The 23,084-nt window shown below is 43.9% G+C and overlaps 1 protein-coding gene across 1 annotated transcript in view; it reads left to right on the top strand.

Annotated features, from left to right (window-relative positions):
* The window catches only part of LOC126278177 (polypeptide N-acetylgalactosaminyltransferase 2), a 1,159,679-nt gene that overhangs the window by 1,107,071 nt on the left and 29,524 nt on the right, over positions 1-23,084 (top strand). Inside the window, exons 5-8 of the mRNA XM_049978078.1 lie at positions 771-838; positions 5,782-5,847; positions 7,568-7,689; positions 21,186-21,361. Coding sequence (XP_049834035.1) covers positions 771-838; positions 5,782-5,847; positions 7,568-7,689; positions 21,186-21,361 — 432 coding nt within the window. The remainder of the gene's footprint in view (positions 1-770; positions 839-5,781; positions 5,848-7,567; positions 7,690-21,185; positions 21,362-23,084) is intronic.

The raw sequence follows: 23,084 nt of genomic DNA, 5'->3' as shown, positions 1-23,084 counted from the left end.
ACGTCGAGAGTGAAGTTGCGCATCATGGAGCCTGTTGCGCACAGTTTGATTCGTAATACGACGTCCTGTGGCTGCACGGAAAACATTATTCAACGTGGTGACGTTGCTGCCAGGGTTCCTCTAGCCATAATCCGTAGGTAACGGTCATTCACAGCAGTAGTAGCCCTCGGGCGGCCTAAGCGAGGCATGCCATTGACAGTTCCTGTCTCTCTGTGTCTCCTCCATGTCCGAGCAACATCCCTTCGGTTCACTCCGAGATGGCTGCCTTTTTTGAAAGCCATTCCTTTCACAAAGTAACAATGCGGTCTCGATCGAGCTGCGGTATTGACTGTCTAGGCATGGTTGAACTACATATAAGACTAACCGTGTACCACCTCCCTGGTGGAATGGTTGGAACTGATCGGATGTCTGACCCCCTCCGTCTCATAGGCGCTGCTCATGTTTGGTTGTTAACATCTGTGGGCGGGTTTAGTGACATCTGTGAACAGCCAAAGGGACTGTCAACGTTCACAGTCAACGTTCATCTTCAGGAGTTCTGAGAACCGGGGTGATGTAGAATTATTATTATCTCTAACGCAATTGCTATTATTAATTACTTTCCTGAAAATAATTTAAGCTTGACATGACGTATTGATTTCACTCGCTGATTTATACGTGTGTGCGAAAATTATGAACAATACACGTTAAGAAGGTCTTATGGTCCTAATCTAGCCAGGCTAGAAAAATGCACTTATAAATTTTCTAATGATGTTTTTTTTCTATTTTCACAGTGTCCTGAATCGGAGTCCAGAACACCTTATCAAGGAAATCATCCTTGTCGACGACTTCAGCGACAATCGTAAGTGCATCACATTCTCAGATTTCGTAGTGGTAGTATACTTGGATTTGACGCTTATTAGGCAAAAATATGTCAATTACGTCAATAACGTGAAATATGGGCCTTTTATATGTGTATTTTACCAATAGCTTAATTCGACCTAAAAACTAGATTGTTAATCCAAAATCAACATGCGAGTACCGACTGACGAGTGTATTACCCAGCGTACCAAAGTCCTCGAGTAAACTTTTAATGAACATCTGGCAGGTTAGCAAGAGTGATAACATTCCTAAATATAATTCAGATTTTGAATCCGTTTTAAAACTACAACTAAATTAGTCAGTGTGACTATGATAAACTTTCTCAGTCAGCGCACTCAACTGACGTGAAAGATACTAGGTGTGGATGTAAATGAGTTGTCTATGGGCCATAGAGCTTATATCGGAAAAAACTGTTTCCAAGATTGCCTGTGGGGTCAGTTATCATATCGTTGCTACTCTCGTTGAACATCAAGGGTATGCCGTCTATGGCTTCCTGTGACACTCACGTCACACCCTAAAGGTGATCTCAGATTAAATCCTAAGAAGTCATGAGCAGTCCTTACATTCCATAAGTGAACGTAACCTTTTGATGGTACCCTATAAAGTATCAGCACACTGTACGTAACATCAGCTAGATGACCGTAAAAACTGAGCAGAACAAACTGTAATAGCACGTACAAAAACACTCTCATTTCTGAATGCTATTAAAAATGTAGAAAAATATTTCCAACTTAATTTCTACCACAGTAATCTAGTGCAACATGGCACAAGGAGTGTAAATTCCAGACGACTCGATATAGCTTCTGTGAGACTGGTATATAACGTTTGGGTATTTGGCCATATAAGTACTTCTTGTGCTCCCTTAGCTTGTCGATCTCATCGGTTCAGTGGATTATGTTCGACACCTGTTTTCTTCGTCGATATCTTAGATACCGGACCTCTCGATACCTCTACTCGTCTATCGCCTATCATGATTCAATTAAGGTGCAGCAAAAGGTCTTTTAAGTCCATTATTTTTTCTGTGATTGAACACAACTCTAATGGTCTCTCTGTCCCCTTTCCCATTCCCGGCATTCGCCCGTGGAACAAGCTATCCCGTAACCTTCATTTTATACAAAAGTCGTCCTTGTTCTGCCCATGGCGTTATAAAATATGCGGAAGAGCACACAATAAGTTCAGGGCACTGTCTTTCCCTAAATGTGGGAAATTACCCTTAAAAGGTAGGAAATTAGCAATGATAAACGGCATAAGGATACTCAAGACAATATAAACAACTGCATTGATGACACGTAATGTGTACCCACAGGACATGTGAGCTATAATAAAAAAATCTTGATGATCTCCCTATTGGCAAGAGGCTCCGAGTTAGTCCCACACTGGAATCTCCTAGAGAAGACTGCAAAGGAGACATGACCATGGGAACAAGATAGAATAACCATCCAAGGGTAACACTCTACATGTTGAGCATAGAATATCAGAGGTCTAAACGTGGGAGGGTAGCAAGAAAACTTGAAAGGGGAAGTGTAAAGGCTCACCCTCAATATTGTTTGGGGGCAGGTGTGTGTGTGTGTGGGGGGGGGGGGGGGGCAGTGAAATGAAGTGGAAGGAAGATAAAAATATACAGGGTGTTCACAAATATTGCAACAAACTTCGGGGGGTTGTGAAGAGTGTCTTGAGGAATAAATGGCTCATAGGAATCCGTGTCGTTTAGATTCAACGACGCTACAGAGCATCAAAGTTGAAGGCGTCGGCGCCTGGCGCTAGGCCACTTCCTGGACAGCAAACGTGGCTTTGTACCGTTATTAAGTGATCGTGACTGATTGAGACGATAGTCAGTGGAGAAGATGTAGCCAGGTGCTGCGTAGACAGGCCTTGTCTCCTATGAATACGATGCTGTGTTGCCTTGGTAAAGGATGGCTGCATGCAGGGGTTACCATACAGAGTTTATTTTTCTCGTGTGTACCGAAAAACGATGAAGATTTTAGAAGATTCCCGGAGACAAATAAACTGTGGATAGAAACCCGTGACCGAAACCGTCATCTGTTGAAGCAATAGAGTCGCGATCACTGACTAACAAAAATCATTGTGAGACTTCCGCCTATGGGCCCTGTTTGCTGGTGAAGGTGTGGCCTAGTTATATAGGCGCTGGTGCCTATAACTTCGACACTCTGTAGCGACGTTGGATGACGTTTCCGAATGCAGGTTCCGATCCTCGACTTGATCCTCAAGACATCTTCTACAACCTCTCTGAGTTTTTACAACGTTTCTGGGACACACTGTGTAGTCAGAAAAATGTAGGTCAATATCAACAGAAAATAGTACTGAGGGAGTAGAACTCGTTATGAATAGGAAGGTAGGCCAGTTCAGGGATAGAGTTGTTATCATCAGAAACATCAGCAAACTAAAACACCGACAACGGTAGTTCAGGTAGACATTGAACGCGTTATTCATTCCGTTAAGGGAGATGCCAATCTAATAATCATGGGGTATTGAAACATAGTCGTAAGGGAAAGGGTAGAAGAAAGAGCTAAGGGAGAGTATGGGCTTGGTAGCAGGAATGAAAGTGAAGAGTAATTGATTTACGCAATACATTTCAGCTAGTACACTGAGTACACCGATCATAAATTAAAAGAGGAGGAGACGTACTTTGAAAGGCCAGGAGATGCAGGAAAATTCTACCTGTATTATATCACTATGAGATGTTAGACAGTAAGGTTTTCTACGAAATATAGTCTCAGAAGACAGTTTAATATGGATGAATCGTACGGCATAAGTGAAACACAGACATCAGCTGGACTTCATCATTGAAATAAATTTTGTGGTGACAAGTGAAAGCTTATGCTGGAGCGGAAATCGAAGCCAGATTTCCTGCTTCATGTGAGCGGTCGCTTTCACCATTTCAGATATCCGAAGGTACTTCCCATCCAGCTCAAATTATCAACTTCTCGTACACTACATATTTAGCGTCCCTTGTTCATTATCGTCATTGCTCGCAGCTTTACCGGATTCCCTCAAGAGTTTGGACGCAGTGTGCGTGCGCATTGAATGTATCGTGAATAGCTACACCATTTATGGTGATGTTTTTTAAGAGATCGTACGCCGTGTTTCCTGCAAAATAACGAAAATTTCAGGTAACGGAGATGGAGGTTGATAGCGATCGAAAACCCTTCTCTCCTCGTGGTAACAAAAGTAGATCTGGACGATGCAAGCTGTGCGAACGTGGGCATGTAGTGTTGGAATACAGCATCACCACTGTGGAACAAGTATTGTACCATGGGACAGACATGATCAGCCAAAATGGTACCATAATTCTTAGCAGTAATCCATCCTTGCAGAGTAGCCATGGAACCCATGGAACACCACGGAATGGCTGCCGAGCGAGGAGGGAACGGGGAAATGTAAAAAGATGTAAAGTGTATGAAACAGGACTAATTGGACCAAATGACATTCTTCTATTGCTCCATGATCCAGGTTTTATGCCCTGGACCCACGTTTTCCTCTTACAGGCTTTTGTATTACTGGAATTTGAGCTCGCCCTGCAAATCAGAGGTATTTTTCTTGTTTTGGTACTGACAGGGTCCATGAGTGCATCATTCAGTTGTGAAATGGCTTTTGCCGCCGTCGTTCTGTTATTTTTCGTCACAGTCCTCTTCAGTGAGCGACTGTCACATTCACTCAGCTTTAAGTTTGCGCTCTGCCAAGTAGTTTTGATTAATTACATAAATGACCTAGAAAATCGTAGGATAACAGGTAATATTGATATGTTTTATTTTGTAAGTAATAAAAACTAATTGCCCTTTTATATAACCAAACAGTTACTTTTAAGTTAGGTACAACTTACATTCACGAATATAAAAAAAATCTATATAATTATTGTTGTAAGTTTTTGTCAACGGAACGTTCTTCACCATAATCAAAGGAAAGAATTTCCTGTTGTTACTGACAAGTGCGAAAGTTGTTTATGAAGAACAGAAACATGTTTGATGTAAACAGGACGAAATATTAAAATTCTGTTCGATATGTTTTTGTTTTTAGTTTTTAAATTTTTTTGAGGGAAATGAGTTTTTAGCGCTATATGATAAACACATCCCTCTGTTCCACGTTGTAAACCAGAAAGTTTCCAATAAAACACGAATTACACATTGTCAATTTGAATTTTGCATAAACTCTGATTGTAACAGACTGGAGGACAATTATGTAGAAGAAAACTGTTCTTTAAGGTACCCAGCCTTTTATATATCCCCACTCAGTTTATAGATGATTCACCGCCTTCTGTTTGAAGGGGAATTTAGTAAGACAGTGGTAGTATATGCAGACATAGCTACCATAGCAATCGAAATGAGATAACGCCTAATAGGTATGCAACACGCCCTACATATAGGTAACGAGGGTACGATCGTAACTGGCCAAGGCTACTAGGACAACTACCGTCGTTTTTAGTTTACTTATGATAGATTACAATAGTTTACATTAGTTTTAGAACTGTACTCAACACACACTTCTATCCACGTTGTGACTCAGCGGATGGTGTTTTCCGGCTTTCCTTGTATGCAGCAGAGATCTTAGACATGGTGCCTCATGAAATACCAAACACCATACCCTTTCGCATCGTTGGTCATGGAAACACCCACAATACGAGCACCGTCAATTAGCCCACACTCCGACACTGTTCTGATCACGAATAACACTTGCAACGTGCTGAGGACACTGCGCAGGTGCCGTTCGTGGTCAACTACAACAGCGTAACCTGCAGACTAGGCTAGAGTCTGCATTTTTGTTCAAGTATTTTCTTCTTGTGGTGTTTTTGTCCAGCTAATTCGTTAATAATTTTGATGTAACCAACATAAATAGCGTTGAAGTAGTTGATTTTCTTCCCATGAAATGTATTAATGTGTCTAACTGTGATGATGTTTCTCCTTTCAGCCGCCGATGGAGAGGAGCTGGCTAAAATACAGAAGGTGCGCGTACTCAGGAATGAAAAACGCGAAGGTAAGAGTTATTGTTCATAAAAGCAAGATAATTGATAACAATAACCCAGTACATAGTCCTCGATGGTGAGTATTGATTGGAGATGAGGGTATCCTCTGGAGTGCTCCAGGGAAGTGTGGCAGGTCCGCTGTTGTTTTCTATCTACATAAATGATCTTTTGGATAGGGTGGATAGCAATGTGCGGCTGTTTGCTGATGATGATGCTGTGGTGTACGGGAAGGTGTCGTCGTTGAGTGACTGTAGGAGGATACAAGATGGCTTGGACAGGATTTGTTATTGGTGTAAAGAATGGCAGCTAACTCTAAATATAGATAAATGTAAATTAATGCTGATGAATAGGAAAAAAGGATCCTGTAATGTTTGAATACTCCATTAGCAGTGTAGCGCTTGACACAGTCACGTCGATTAAATATTTGGGCGAAACATTGCAGAGCGATATGAAGTGGGACAAGCATGTAATGACAGTTGTGGGGAAGACGGATAGTCGTCTTCGGTTCATTGGTAGAATTTTGGGAAGATGTGGTTCATCTGTAAAGGAGACCGCTTATAAAACACTAATACGACTTATTCTCGAGTACTGCTCGACAGTTTGGGATCCTTATCAGGTCGGATTGAGGGAGAACATAGAAGCAATTCAGAGGCGGGCTGCTAGATTTGTTACTGGTACGTTTGACCATCAGACGAGTGTTACGGAAATGCTTCAAGAACTCGGGTGGGAGTCTCTAGAGGAAAGGAGGCGTTCTTTTCGTGAATCGCTACTGAGGAAATTTAGAGAACCAGCATTTGAGGCTGACTGCAGTACAATTTTACTGCCGCCCACTTACATTTCGCGGAAAGACCACAAAGATAAGATAAGAGGGATTAGGGGTCGTACAGAGGCATATAGGTAGTAATTTTTCCCTCGTTCTGTTTGGGAGTGGAACAGGGAGAGAATATGCTAGTTGTCGTAAGAGGTACCCTCCGCCACGCACCGTATGGTGGATTGCGGAGTATGTATGTAGCTGTAGATGTAGAATAATGTCAGTTGCGACTGTTACCTGAGATAACTAAAAAATACATTTTTGTAAACGCTCAGACGCGCGCGCATGTGTGTGTGTATGTGTGTGTGTGTGTGTGTGTGTGTGTGTGTGTGTGTGCTCGTATTCTACGAACAACAGATGTAAACGCTAGTTTACCCTGTTAAATTATTTACATGTGTCAAATGCCAAGAGAAAAGTGATGCTCTCATTATTGTCGAACATACTAATGACATAGATATCATGGAGTTAAATGTTGATGGTGTTGAGACAGCAATCAGGCACAATTTTATTTTCAGTTTCTTTATTCAAAAAGTACCGTTAACGATTTCCAATAATTACGATTCATCTTCAGACGGTTTTCATGCTTTCATTACATGTGGTGCGTTCTTTTACAGGTTAATTGTCCTAAAATATAAATAATACATAATTATAAGCACGCCACATACATGGTTGCGTTACAGATTTGAATTGGATGTCACGTACGTGAAATGTTGGTTTATAGTGTTTGTTTTCATGGTCCAAGAGATGTGAATACATACAGCGAATGATGCGAGAGTTCTACCCCGACTTTGTTTCAACTGTTTGCAAGCATTCTGTATAAATGTAAAGAATGATTTTGTTTGCGCAAAGACAACTGTAATGTGTTACGATATGAGAAGGAAGTGTGTGGAGGAGGAGAGTGACGCATCGTCGTGTGGCAGGCCTGATGCGGTCGCGGGTTCGCGGCGCAGACGCGGCCACGGCGCCGGTGCTCACCTTCCTGGACAGCCACTGCGAGTGCAACGTCGACTGGCTGCAGCCACTGCTGGAGAGGGTCGCGGAGGTGAGTCTCTCTCTCTCTCTCTCTCTCTCTCTCTCTCTCTCTCTCTCTCTCTCTCTCCCTCCCCCCTCTCCCTTCGTCACTTATCCCACCCCTTCCGCCACCCCCCCTCCCCACAACATTTCACACCACTGTATGTTGCTCTAGTGGCTACGTGTCCACCGTACTTGGGACAGTGTGATCTTATACACAGGTTATCTAGCGACACCACTGTATGTTGCTCTAGTGGCTACGTGTCCACCGTACTTGGGACAGTGTGATCTTATACACAGGTTATCTAGCGACACCACTGTATGTTGCTCTAGTGGCTACGTGTCCACCGTACTTGGGACAGTGTGATCTTATACACAGGTTATCTAGCGACACCACTGTATGTTGCTCTAGTGGCTACGTGTCCACCGTACTTGGGACAGTGTGATCTTATACACAGGTTATCTAGCGACACCACTGTATGTTGCTCTAGTGGCTACGTGTCCACCGTACTTGGGACAGTGTGATCTTATACACAGGTTATCTAGCGACACCACTGTATGTTGCTCTAGTGGCTACGTGTCCACCGTACTTGGGACAGTGTGATCTTATACACAGGTTATCTAGCGACACCACTGTATGTTGCTCTAGTGGCTACGTGTCCACCGTACTTGGGACAGTGTGATCTTATACACAGGTTATCTAGCGGTGAGAGGAGAGCCAATGTATCTCGATTGGAGATCATACAGTACTGACCATTAAAATTGCTACACCAAGAAGAAATACAAATGATAAACGGATATTCATTGGACAAATATAGTATACTGATTACATTTTCACGCAATTTGGGTGCATAGATCCTAAGAAATCAGTACCCAGAACAACCACCTGTGGGCTCAATAATGGCCTTGATGCGCCTGGGCATTGAGTCAAACAGAGCTCGGATGGCGTGAACAGGTACAGCTGCCCATGCAGCTTCAACACGATACCGCAGTTCATCAAGAGTAGTGACTGCCGTATTGTGACGAGCCAGTTGCTCGGCCACCACTGACCAGACTTTTCGATTGGTGAGAGATCTGGAGAATGTGCTGGCCAGGGCAGCAGTCGAACATCATCTGTTTCCAGAAAGGCCCGTACAGGACCTGCAACATACGGTCGTGCATTATCCTGTTGAAATGTAGGGTTTCGCAGGGATCGAATGAAGGGTTGAGCCACGGGTCGTAACACATCTGAAATGTAACGTCTACTGTTCAAAGTGCCGTCAATGCGAACAAGAGGTAACCGAGACGTGTAACCAATGGCTTCCCATACCATCACGCCGGGTGATAACGCCAGTATGGCGATGACGAATACACGCTTGCAATATGCGTTCACTTCGATGTCGCCAAACACGGATGCGACCATCATGATGCTGTAAATAGAACCTGGATGCATGCGGAAAAATGACGTTTCCCCATTCGTGCACCCAGGTTCGTCGCTGAGTACACCATCGAAGGCGCTCCTGTCTGTCATGCAGCGTCAAGGGTAACCGCAGCTATGGTTTCCGAGCTGATAGTCCATGCTGCTGCAACCGTCGTCGAACTGTTCGTGCAGATGGTTGTTATCTTGCAAACGTCCCCATCTGTTGACTCAGGGATCGAGACGTGGCTGCACGATCTGTTACAGCCATGCGGATAAGATGCCTGTCATCTTGACTGCTAGTGATACGAGGCCGTTGGGATCCAGCACGGCGACCCGTATTACCCCCCTGAACCCACCGATTCCATATTCTGCTAACAGTCGTTGGATCTCGACCAACGCGAGGAGCAAAGTCGCGATACGATAAACGGTAATCGCGATTGGCTATAGTGCGACCTCTATCAAAGTCGGAATCGTGATGGTACGCATTTCTCCTCCTCACACGATGCTACACAACACCGTTTCACGAGGCAACGCCTGTCAACTACTGTTTGTATATGAGAAATCGGTTGGAAACTTTCCTCATGTCAGTATGTTGTAGGCGTCGCCACCGGCGCCGACCTTGTGTGAATGCTCTGAAAAGCTAATCATTTACATATCACAGCATCTTCTTCCTGTTGGTTAAATTTCGCGTCTGTAGCACGTCATCTTCGTGGTGTAGCCATTTTAATGGCCAGTAGTGTACTTCTCAAATGGCTGTGCATCGCACGAGGAAGTTTTTGGCTACCACTAGTTTCTTGTCTTCACGTAGTTTTTCGGGCTCTGAAGGTGACGTGTCGCTCATACCGACACAGAGAAAACAGTGATCAAGTGTTACAAAAGTTTATTGACCAAGGAAAGAAATATCTACTTCCACAATAATAACAAAAGCACAATTACAATGTCTCATATGAACATGAAGACTTAATAGTATGGCAATTCCAGAGCCTGACAACGTAATGTAATTAGTGTCGTCATGGGCAAATGCACTTGTACGGAAAATATTCGAAATAAGCTCTCGTAAATGAGACCAGCAGATGAGCAGAAAGTCTATCCAGGATACAGTCTGATCGCACCAGGGGAGCAGAGAGGAATGCTGAATACAGCGGCGTTGGTCCCTAGATGGGAGATGCTCTCGAAGCCCGAATAACTGACTTCCCTAGCTCTGGTCGCACGGTCGGAAGCGGCGGAATACTCGCGGTACTGTTTTCTTTTCACGAGTGTGGCGGAGGCGAAGAGGTCCATTGGAAGTGGCGGCCTCTGCTACCGCTGGTACCGCCGCCTGTGTCTGGCCATACATTGCCGGCCTCTGCGGCCGAGCGGTTCTAGGCGCTTCAGTGCGGAACCGCACTGCTGCTACGGTCGCAGGTTCGAATCCTGTCCCGGGCATGGATGTGTGTGATGTCCTTAGGTTAGTTACGTTTAAGTAGTTCTCAGTCTAGGGGACTGATGACCTCAGATGTTAAGTCCCATAGTGCTTAGAGCCGTGTCTGACCATTCATTGCTGCGACAGGGCGAGACCACGCGGGTGCATGCAGGGGCCATGTAGGCTGCACGCGCGCCCGAGATGCCCGAAGGGTTGCCGACAGCTTTTGCGAAGATGGTCGGTACAGCAGAAGGGACATCATTTACGGGTGCTGTTCGGAAAGTAAGGTCAGATCGCTCGCGAAATGGAAACCACAATGAAAATCAAAAATTTTTCATTCGTAACAGTTAGCCACACCTTCCAGATACCTCTCTAAATAGTCGCCGCTCCGACTTAGACATTTGACGTGGCGTTTTACAAAGTTTCCGCTACTCTCGTCACAGAAAGCAACGGCCTGTGCTTACCGCCAATTGTCTACGCTGGGCTGCCATTCGTTGTTCGGACCCTTACAAAAATTATAAATGGCTGTGCTTAAATTGACACACAATATTTTTAGCGCCACGCAATCTGACTTTCGATAATCCCTACAAAAGGATGGCCCTGACTAACAGTAACCTATACCTTTCATGAATCACTTACCTCACAAAAATATTCGTTACTCGAACTACTGCAATACAGCGAGCGTCAATACTGCCAGCTAAATAAAAGATTCAAACTACTGAAGGCACTAACTACTGATAGGCATAGTTAGCAAATGAAAGATTTTGATAGAGAACAAACAATGTATTTACCCTAATAGTGTTCAAAAGTCATATATCAGTTCATGACATCCAGTCTTACAATTTTACTGTCTCTGATGGACACACGTCCAGATCATCCGCTCTCAAAACTCCGCCATTTCTCCCCCCACATCCACCACTGCTGGCGGCTCACCTCCAACTGCGCAACGCTACGCGCTGTTAACAGCCAACTGCCCAACACTACAATAGCAAATTCCAACAATGCAAACCAGACACAGACTGCACACAGCACAGTCAGTCATTTTCATACAGAGCGCTACGTGGCGTTACCAATATAACAACCCAAACAGCCTACTTACAGTTTGTGCCAAAATGTTGTCTTCGTAGCTAACGGTTCGTATGAGCAGAGATGAACATCTGAGGGAGCCAATTAAGGTCTGTATTGTGAGTGGTCAAACACTTCCCATCGAAAACGCTTCATTGCCCCTGCAGAATGCGGCTCTCACCAGATCCACTACAAGGAGGGACGCAGTTGTTTTAGTCATTTCTACGTGATCACTTTGCGCTCTGAACTGAAAAGAGCGACGTCAACGGCGATCACTGGTCATACTGGAGACACTGCTCAACACATTTGTGCAGAGCTACATGAGATTTTCGCAGTGGTTTCCTAATCGGACCTTACTTTCTGAATACCCCTTGTACTAAACAGGTTTCTGAAATTCGAACTTATAGCGATTTTTTAAATTTTACTAAAATTCCTTTGTAAGATGGAAATACACTTTCCGGGTCTGCGGCCAGATAATGCTGTGCAAGTCACAATTAATAAAATTTCCCGGGCTATTACGACGTGGTCGAATGGATTTCACATTTAATCCCAACATCATTTCACCCCCATCTGCAGAGGATATTTTCAAGGGGCTGAAGCTCAGCGTGCCGGCTGGGGGTACCTGTGTGGAGGCCGTGCAGCAAAAGCTCACGCTACAGTCGCATCCGTATAGTCGTTCAGGCGCCAGCCGAGCTGCCGCGAGGTTGGCAATACCCACTAGTCGTCTGTGATCGGCTGACAGTACAATAATCTAAGTCTCCTGGTGGACAGGACTAAAACTATATTCGTACCTCCAAACTCCCTCCGAGCGAGATAGCGCAGTGGTTAGCCGAGTGGAATCGCGTTCGGGAGGACAATGATTCAAATCCATTTCCGGCCGTCCAGGTTTAGGTTTTTCGTGATTTCCCTAGAACGCTCTAGGCAAACGCCGGGAAAGTTTCTTTGAAGCTGTTCGGCTAATGTCCTTCCCCATCCTTAACAAAAGAATCCCAGCACGTTGTCGACGGGACGTTAAACCCTGATCTATGTTCCTTCCTTCTTCCAGACTTCCTCAGGAACAGGAGGTGGTTAAAGTCTAATCAGGTGAAAGGTTAGGATCAAAATTCTGAGTGACAACGACAGTATCTGCTGATGTCATTGCTATCCTCATTAAATCGTGGAAGAAGTACAGAACCTATTGAATAGAATGAATAGTCTACCGAGCACAGACTGTAAACCGAAGGAGGACGAACGTAATGAACGCAGCAGGTATGCGAAACTTACCATCAAAATTGGGGACCGCAAAATAGACAAAGTGGAGGAATTCTTATACCTCGGAGTCAAAATAAAACATGACGGTAGAAGCAAGGAGCACACAAAAAGCAGGCTGGCGCGAACAAAGAAGGCATTCCTGGCCAGAAGAAGTTTACTAGTCACAAACATGGTCCTTAATCTGAGGAAGAAATTTCTGAGGATATACGTTTACAATACATAATTGCATGGGAGTGAAATGTGGATTGCAAGAAGACCGGAACAGAAGAGTATCGAAGTATTTTAGATGCGGTGCTACAGAAAGATGTTGAAAATTAGGTGGACTGGTAAGATAAATATTGACGTTCTCCGCTGAATTGCTGAGGATAGGAATTTGTGGAGATCATTAAAAAGTAGAAGGAACTACATGATAGGGCGTGTTTCAAGACGTCAATAAATAAGTTCCATTATAATGAACTAGTGGGAGCTGTAAAGGATAAAAACCGTTGAGGAAGATTAAGACTGGAACAAGTCCAACAAATAAATGGGGACGTAGGGTGCAGGTGCCACTCTGAGATGCAGAGGTGGCCACAAGTTTTGGAATTCCTGGAAGACTGCGTCAAATCACCCAAAAGACTGATCACACAATACCTCTCCTCCCTCCACCTCACAGAAAAAAACACTTTCTGAATCGAGCAAGTAAAGGCAATAAATATCCTGGGGTCTGTTGGATCAAGACGTTAGTTCAGTTGTCTAATCATCATTAGGTATTGACACCTATGTCCGAGGGGACTACACGTGCGCGGTGTTGTTCTTACTCTCCTCACTGACGCTCTCGTGGGCTTAACTTGACTCGACAACTAGGTAATGCCTTCAGAAGAATGGTTCAAATGGTCCTAAGCACTATGGGACTTAACATCTGAGGTCATCAGTCCCCTAGACGTAGAACTACTTAAAGCTAACTAACCTATGGATATCACACACATTCATGACCGAGGCAGGGTTCGAACCTGCGACCGTAGCAGCAGCCAGTTCGGGACTGAACCGCCTAGAACCGCTCGGCCACAGCGGCAGGCGGTAATGCCTTCCCAGATACGTCCAGATTCCCGATCGCCCATGACGAGGCAACCAGTGCCCGCCGTCGCCGCAAAACGCTGGTTCCCAACAAGACAATTAAGGATACCGTGAGAACGCTCGGTGCCCGGGAGGGGTTTGGAACAGTGAGATTTCTCACACAAACTCTCCCGTAGGTGGTTAGAGGGAAGATGACCTGACTATTGGTTGGAGAGATACTAGATTTTATACTACCTAATGTCTGTCGTTCTGCTTTGTCGGCCGTTGTTGTCCACATCTGTATCCCGATTATTCGTATATGCAAATAAAGAACCATCTACAAGAATGCAAATTCATGCTTTTCCCTCCCGATTTAAAAATGAGACTCACGTCGAGTAATACGGCTGTGCGTCATGCAGGTGGAAATGCCACGTTTTACGTGTAAAGCAGCACACACTTTTTTTTATTTTTTTTTATCGGAAGCCTACGGGCCCTTCTGTCACCGCTGCGCACCCGTAGCGAATACGCGACGATAACGATGTCGCAAAATCCCAGGTCACGCGCCGCATGCAAATGCCGACGCAGGCTGCACGTTTTCAGCAATGTGCTGCTGCGTAGTACGCGGCCTGACGGGAAAGGGGGCGGGGGGGGGGGGGGGCTGCAGATAGTCCAATCACAACACGCCTCTTATCACGCACCCTCCCTCTCCCTAACATCCAACGTAATGCCCTGAATGACAAATAGTTTCCAATATACAGAAAACAAACATTTGGACGGAGACCATTGTGAACTGTAACGAACACGTGCACAAAAAGTGCGCTAACTAGTCTCGGAAGGGGCAGTTACAGAAGATCTGTCGGGGTGATCGGCAGCAGCCAGGCATATAAAAATGCTCCTGCGACCACCTAGAATATGGTGGCTGTAGCTACTTCAAGTCCTCACATAGTCTACTACGCTTGTGTGAGAGAAGTCAGATGCGCCACAGGTATCAAGCGCTCTGCGTTTCTGCCAGCCACTGCCGTTTCGGCGTGTATCTGAGTCTCACGCTACGTTGCTCAAGCAAGAATCATTACCGGTCTGCGACCGATGACTTTCTTGTTTGGTCCGCTCCCCCGAAACAACCAATCAAACTGCCGGTCTGTAATGCATTCCACTCCATCTCACATATACCTGTAATTGAAAGGCATTTTTTTTCCAGCACTATGACTTCTGAGGTCATCAGTCCCCTAGAACTTCGAACTACTTAAACCTAACTAACCTAAGGACATCACACACATCCATGCCCGAGGTAGGATTCGAACCTGCGACTGGGATTTTCTCTGCCTCGTGACGGCTGGGTGTTGTGTGTTGTCCTTAGGTTAGTTGGGTTTAAGTAGCTCTAAGTTCTAGGGGACTGCTGACCATAGATGTTAAGTCCCATAGTGCTCAGAGCCATTTGAACCATTTTTCTTCAACCTGCGACCGTAGCTGTCACTTGGTTCCAGACTGAAGCGAAAGACAGTGTCTCGCTCCAATCGTTGCTGAACAGCTTTCCTTGCCCACCCCATCATCCGTCAGAGACATAGCATGCATTGGTCTCTGCAACCTTATAGAAGCCATTTATTATGGCGCCATTGTATCACTAAATACATCATAATTATGTTCTTTTATTTTTTTTATACTTTTACGACGTATTCATTTAAGCGTTTGACAATGCCGTAACAGTTTGCAACCCGCCAGTGATAATCTTCAGACCATTAGTAGGTGATAATCCTCAGGCCATCAGAAGAGGAAAGAAAGCGTAACTATACAATTCATAAAGCTGTTTTTAACTATGTAGGTAAAAACAGTAAAATTATACGTAAACGAATATGCTGCAAAAGGTTCGCTTTGAGTTTTCAACAGTATTGAATGTAATAGTAGGTAGACGTCGAGATGTTTTAGGTGGAGTGAATCTTCTCTTTCTAGATTCGTACATCTTATTTGTCACCCGATTCGTACTTCCATCCAAATATTTCTCCCACATACTCGCAACGCCGATTTCCCGATTGTATACCTTTGTGTACACTCGCTTCAGTGCAGGTATTAACTTATCTCGGCCTAATGCGTTCAATGCCCACAACAAAGGCAGCACGACCTCTTGTAGTTCTTGCCCTACGACGCTCTCCTCAAAGCATAACTCTGAAATCCGCTTCTTATTCGCACACCACTTCTCATGGCAGCCAAATATTTTTCCCGGAGCTGTTCATCCAGAATATCGTTTCCAGTTAATTAGGTGGGTAGTTAGTTGAATGTCCCATAGATCATTCGAACGATTTTTCTGTCAAGATGATGTGGAACGCTTCATTTCAACAGATGTGTACATGATTATTGTTAACATCAATGAACACATTGTTTTTTAGTCCTACTCATGTAACTGCACTTAAAATCAGTTTTTTACAGGTTATCCGTTTTGGAATAGAAATTCGTCCATGGAATAGAAGTTGTGCAGGAGAAATGATTTTAGGGTAGATTTACTACTTCACTGCCTGTCAGACATATTATGTTGTTAGCCATTGATAAAAATATTTGCTGCATATTGAACTCCTTTCGTAGCCACTGACACCTTTAATAATAGGTAATAAAGGCCATTTTCCCTCTTGTGTTATCGGTATGGACATCACTATTCTTCCCAAACTGTGATGGATCATTTCTGACGAATTTCGCTAGCGAATATATGTATTTTGACGGTGCAATTATAATGCCTGTCTCATTCAAGAGGAGCCTATATGACGACCACGGGTGAACTCGACAGATTATTTTTACTGCTCGCTTCCCGCGCAGTCAGTACTTTCCTTCTAAACGATGAATTACCACAGAAAATTATTTCACCAGACGTTATTGGTTAGAAACGAGATAAAATATGTCAGGAGGTTGATTCATTTTTCGAAAACTAGCAATTAACGAAGAGAAAAAGTAGCTGAACTTATCTGCCTGAAAAGCTCTGAATATGCTTCTTCAAGTTTTCATCAATGAGTAAACCAAAACATTTAAAACTATACTAATTGTTGGTACGACTCTGTTGTACAGAACTGAATAAAATGTATTATCTCAAAATTTCCAGTTACCCGCGCTCCTATTTTTTTATTCGTTACTAAACCTACTCTTGCATTACCCGTATTTGATTTTGTATTTATAGTCCTGTATTCACCTGACCAAAAGTCTTGTACCTCCTGCCACCGAACTTCACTAACTCCCACTCTTATCTGATTTTAACCTATCCATTTCCTTTCCTGTTTCGTTAACAAAACTTTTTGAGTGGTATTGTACTACTTGAGGTGACATTTTGTTAGAAAATTCAAAATGAAACATTTTACGAATACTACAAGGAATGAATAGTTTCTAACCAATTCGAATACCTACAGCACATAAGAGGAACCAGGACACAAGGCTTCGGCGGCAGAACTTTTACAATTAAGCCATACGATTGTCACATGATCCAACGCACGCACCGATATCTCTTCATTCCATTAAGCTGTATCAGTTCTTTCGGTACCAGTAGAGTTTGGCAAAGCGCAGCGACAAAGAGAAACTGAGTATAACTTCGTCCGAAGTAACATTATGTAACTCTTTTAATGTACACCGATGAGCTAAAGCTTTATGACCACTATCCACTGAGAGAATGCATGCCACCTGATGATGTAGCACACACTTGATGTGATAAGCAGAGTCTGCAATCGGAGCAGAGACGAATGGCGATTCGTTATTGGGATTATACGGTCGCAGATGAGGAAATCCACAGATTCACTGTATTGGGCAAAAATATGGCAATACCAAAATCACAACGCATTGCCATGTCTGACTGTTTCCAGTCGTCACGGGATACATAACTACAGGTCCTGTATGGTTTTCAAGGGAATCTTATACTATTCTTCCTGCAAAATAGTGGCAAGTTCAGGTAAAGATGAAGGAGGTGGATACGGATCATACGGATCACCCCCCTTCACTCCAAAGTAGACCACAAAGGCTCAGTAATATTGAGATCTGGTGACCGTGGCAGCCAGGGGAGATGGTACAATTCATCCGCGTGCTCACAAAACAAGTTCTGGACGATGCGAGTTACGTAAATAAGGGCCCTGTCGTCTTAGAAGACATCAAGGAACAAACATTGTACCATGGTATGGACCTAATGAGGCAAAATGGTCACATAATTCTTGGCAGTAATGCTGTCTTGCAGAATAGCCTGGGAGTCCATGGAATACCACGACATTAACTGCCAAAATCGTCATCGAACTTTCACCAAGTTTCGCTCTTGGGACATAGACACGACAGAAGTTGTCAACCATGTAAAACAAGACTCATCCTAACAAATGACCTCCTTCCATTACTCCATAATCGAGGTTTTATGGCTTCAGCATCAAGTTTACTTATTAAGGGCATTTGCTTCGCTGATGTGTGGTTTCGGTACTCCAGCTCGCCCTGTAATTCCCGGTTAATAGATCTGCCTTCGTATTCTTTTGGTGCTGAAATGGTTCGCGAGTGTATCATTCAGTTTTGCAGCGACTTTCGCAGCTATCGTCCTCTTATTTTCCGTCAAACTCCTCTTCAAACGCCGTCTTTCACGATCACTTAGCATAATTCCGTCCAAGTTGAGTCATCGCAGATAATGTTTTTCCGCTTTTCCTTTACCCACTTTTCCTTTATGCACAAAACGTGTCTCTTGAACCACCAACCAGTTCGGCTACGTTTGTTATGGAAGTTCCTGCTATATGAGCACCAGATGTTCGAATTCACTTAGTTCGACATAATGAACTCACAACCACACGGATCAATGTTCTGGCTCTGAGCACTATGGGACTTAAAATCTGTGGTGATCAGTCCCCTAGAACTTAGAACTACTTAAACCTAACTATCCTAAGGACATCACACACATTCATGCCCGAGGCAGGATTCGAACCTGCGACCGCAATGTTCTGGCAACGCCAGCAACTTCCAGTGTAATGAGGGAATTTGCACAGGTGCCATTTGTGGTTACATATGAGTACAACCGTGCAACCTGAAGTTCTCGGCTAGCAACTGTATGTTATATTCAATTATGCATTCCTCGCGATGTTTCCATATTTTTATCAAACCTCTGTAAGGGACTCTGAGAAAGAGCGGTTTGTTATGGTCCGCTGCTTGGGAGATAGCGTCTCGTAAATGGCGAAGCTGGTGAATAGTTCGCTGTTTGTCGTGAGCAGCTGTAGAAAGTGGTTGAAAAACGATGATACTTCGATCAGGCAACAATGTGTTATGTGTCGACACCTTATCAAAGAAAGTGCAAGACGAAGGCTTTCTCGATCTGTAAAGCAGGATAGGCTACGAGCTGGGGCATATATAACGACATTGTTCAGTGATGGGGCAGGCAAAAATATTTCGGAGAACAGCGTTCGGCCCACATTGTTGAAGATGAGACTCCGTACGAAACGACCCCTACGTGTTCCTATGATGACACTACGACGATGACAACTGCGACTATTTTGGACTCAGGGTCTATGGAAACATTTAGCTTGGTCGAATGAACCAGGTTTCTTTTATAGCAGGTCGGTGGTCGTGCCCGGATACGCCGTTATCCACGCGAACGGCTTCTCGAAGCGCGGACCACGTCAAGGACGCACGCAGGTGGTGCACTCTTGCGGTGTGCGGGACGTTCACCTGGGCTCCCAGGAGACTAGTGGTATAGTCTGTCCGTAAACTCAAGAGCGAGCAGCGCTTTTGGTGGGGGAAGTGGCCTTTCCCGGAAGAACCCTGCCACTGACCTACAGGGCAACCCAAAATGAGTTGCCCGTTACCTATCTAGCGGGGTAGTTCGGCGTTCAGTGATATACGTCGTTTCTGTTCGTGGGATCTTAGTTGCCAATCTCAGTAAGTTGACTTTGTGTACTCACTGATAGACTTCAGTATCCGGAAGTGATCGATAATCGCCCTGCATTGCAAGAAAATGTGCAGAATACGAAGGAGATATTTGCGCAGAACGAGCGTTCGATCGTCTCTAACGTAATTACAGCTTGTGAGAAGGAGACTACACAAAAAGAACTGTTGACTAATATTGCCAGTCCCAATGAAAGGGCTGCAGTTTATGCAAACGTCAGCCTCGCCAAAATAGAACGCATAAGGACCAAAATAGAACGCATAAGGAAGTAACGCGAAAACTAGGCGCATGGTTTACTGGAATCGCCGCGAAGAAAAACTAATAATTTAGGGAGGAAACCCATCGTTATAGACAGTTTCACAAAATCGGTCATTCGACAAACGATTGAGGACTTTTACATAAACAAAAAAAAAAAAAAAATGCCGACATTACGGAAATTACTCACTGGCGTGAAACAAAAAATACATTTTCGTTGCAGAAAGATGTTTTACACAAGACATTGCGTGAAATGGGATTTACCTGGAAATACTTTTCAGACATGTTTACGAAGACAATGACAAAAAAAAAGCAGTGCGAATCGAACTAATACAACACACGTAATTATAAATTTCTGGTTACTTTTTAAACACTCTTCGTGTTGCCAGAATTGTTAAGTTTTAATGCAGCCCTTCAAAGTAAACTTCTACCTTTTAGTAGAAACACAAAGTAAGATCAAGCCTTAAATTCTGTAGACCGATTGCACTATATCTGGTTCGTCTTGCGAATAGAGGAACATACATTCTTATGAATAGGCATTCGGTTCTATGTTTGTAGTAGAATCCTGACTTCCGTTCTTATGTTAATATTATCTACTCTATAATGTTGTGTTTCGGAAGAAGCTATCGTCTTTTGTTTTCCTTATACTCTTAACGTATTTGTCTAAAAATAAACGCAGACGGGACGTATCTGTACACGGCGTCGTCACAGATTTCAAGCGCGCACCGCCACGTTGTGTAACAGCCTGTAGAAGCGTCCTGTGACGTGACAGGGTAGGCAGAATGGGGACTCGCGCGCTCGCTCTTCAGTTTACCGACAGACTATAGGAATCGAAGGGACAGTGACAGCTGTGGAGCGCATGTACATGACTGCGGACCATGTGTGTCCGTTCATACTTGATGTCCTGCCGTCCAGTGGGAGAACTGTCAATGGCAGAAAGCCAGAATCTGCTACAATGGTAGCGTTGCAGTCTTCGTCACCAAATTCACTAGCTCCGTGCTTACAAAGGATTTGCCAGTAACTAGGGGATTTGCGTGTCATGAGCATAGACGTATGTTGCCAAATATCTCCGGAGAACTACCAAGGGCCTATCAAACCCATGTGACGCAAAATCGCTACTTTGGTGAGTTCGGGAGGTGGACTGGCACGCCAATAATCAGGTCGTCGTAATGTTTTGGCTCATCTGTGTACAGTGGAGCGATCACTAAAAACTCACTTGACTGTATCTGTAGGGAACCTGACTTCGTGTTTCAGGACAAGACTCGAGTGGTGTGCCCAGTGATCGACGTGATCAGCATGGACACTTTCGAGTACATCGGCGCGTCCGCCGACCTACGCGGCGGCTTCGACTGGAACCTGGTCTTCAAGTGGGAGTACCTCAGCGCCGAGGAGCGGGCTGCGCGCAAGAAGGACCCCACAGCCCCCATACGGTAAGCCTCTGCCTCTCCCTGACTGTCTGCCGTGGTGCACGACTCATTGCTTACACCAGCTGTTTTAATGTTTCACCATTCAGAAATTGCAATTTTTTTCTTTTTGTTGTAAGTCACCAGACGTGTTTATTATTTATTTCCTTGTATGTCTGAGGGAGAGATCAGTCTTTCGGCGAATTCCTTCGCTGTGACAGTCAGAATCTTACTTTCACAAGGGGTAATGTAATAGCCTTATGAATATCAAGTTTTTTTGACCCCTCTGGTGCAGACATCGGGATGAAGAAAGTCCCTTGCCTTCTGTACGACACCAAAATGTTGAAAATATGATTTCTATCTGAAACTGACGTCGTAATACGTACAAAAAAATTTCCTTTACCGAGCCTTACAGGTGTTTGGTAGTCACTCTTAACCATTTAATCTCGTGTGCTGACTGATTCGTCCACAATTTTTGTGTGATTACAACAGCTGTTAAGGGAACCGTCTCAAACTGCGTAGAAACTGACGTCGTAATAAGTACAAAAAATATTTCCTTTACCAAGCCTTACGGGTGTTTGGTAGTAGCTCTTAGCCATTTAACCTCGTGTGCTAACTGATTCGTCCACAATTTTTTTGTGATTATAACAGCTGTTAAAGGAACCGCCTCAAACTACGTAGGAAGTTTTGTTTATTGATGACTGGTTTGGGACGGCTTGTCCATTATCGAATCATCCATGTACATCAGTCTCGTGTTAAAACCAGACCTACTCGTAAGTTACTGGCCTCGTTTATATGTTTTGTGGCCAATAATTTACATGCACGTCCAACTGTAATGCAAGACTTATGTTCATGGATGATTCGATAATGGCCGAGCTGTATGAAATTAATCATTAGTAAATAAATAAAACTTCGTACGCAACTTAAGATGGGTCCTCTGGCAGTTACTGTAATCACATAAATATCGCTGTCCTGTTTCAATACCAGCATGCTAGAGACACAAATTTTTGCCGTGCATAACATGATCCCATTCTCTTTTTGCATATTTGCATATTTATCGTGCTGTATAATACTTCCTTCCAGTGCCAGTTTTATTCCTGGATGCTATGTAACATGCCCACGAATCTCAGCCTTCTTCTGGTCAGCCTTTACCATATCATATACCCTAGTAAGTGATTTTCCATATATTTTCATTTCGCGCTTTCAACTGCCTACTTCATTTATAACACCATTCAGTAGCACCACAGTTAAAATTCATTTATTCTGTCCTTGTTCTACTGTCCTCGTTTCATTAGCAGAAAATACTAACTGCAAGCTCCCAGTTTCAGAAACATTTTCCTCTATTTCGTGTCAACTCTCACTAGACACGTCTGCTTACGGTATACCCTCCCCCTTGGTTTGGCCATACTGTGTAATCTTGCATCTTAGGTAGCAGTTTCCTTTCAGTTACCCTATCGTGTCTTTTACAGTGTTGATGTTTCACAAGCCACTATTCTCTGTTTAGCTGGTTTTCATTTCTCACGTCCTTGATTTCACTGTATTTAGAGCAAGGTGCTGTTCATTCCTCTTAACAGTACGTTGTGATTCCTTATTGTCGGAGAAGGGAACATATCCTCTGTCAACTGTTGAATTCATTCAACAGGTTACTAAGTATATAGTTTTGGTTATAGGTAAAAGAAGCATAGATTAAATATCAGATTTGAAGAAAAGGAGAAGTCGTTTAGTTCTGTTATCTTTTAGGTAAGATTTT

Source organism: Schistocerca gregaria, chromosome 6 (assembly GCF_023897955.1).
Source record: "Schistocerca gregaria isolate iqSchGreg1 chromosome 6, iqSchGreg1.2, whole genome shotgun sequence".
Taxonomy (NCBI): domain Eukaryota; kingdom Metazoa; phylum Arthropoda; class Insecta; order Orthoptera; family Acrididae; genus Schistocerca; species Schistocerca gregaria.
The sequence above is the reverse complement of the archived record's forward strand: the minus strand, read 5'-3'. Positions and strand labels throughout refer to the sequence as shown.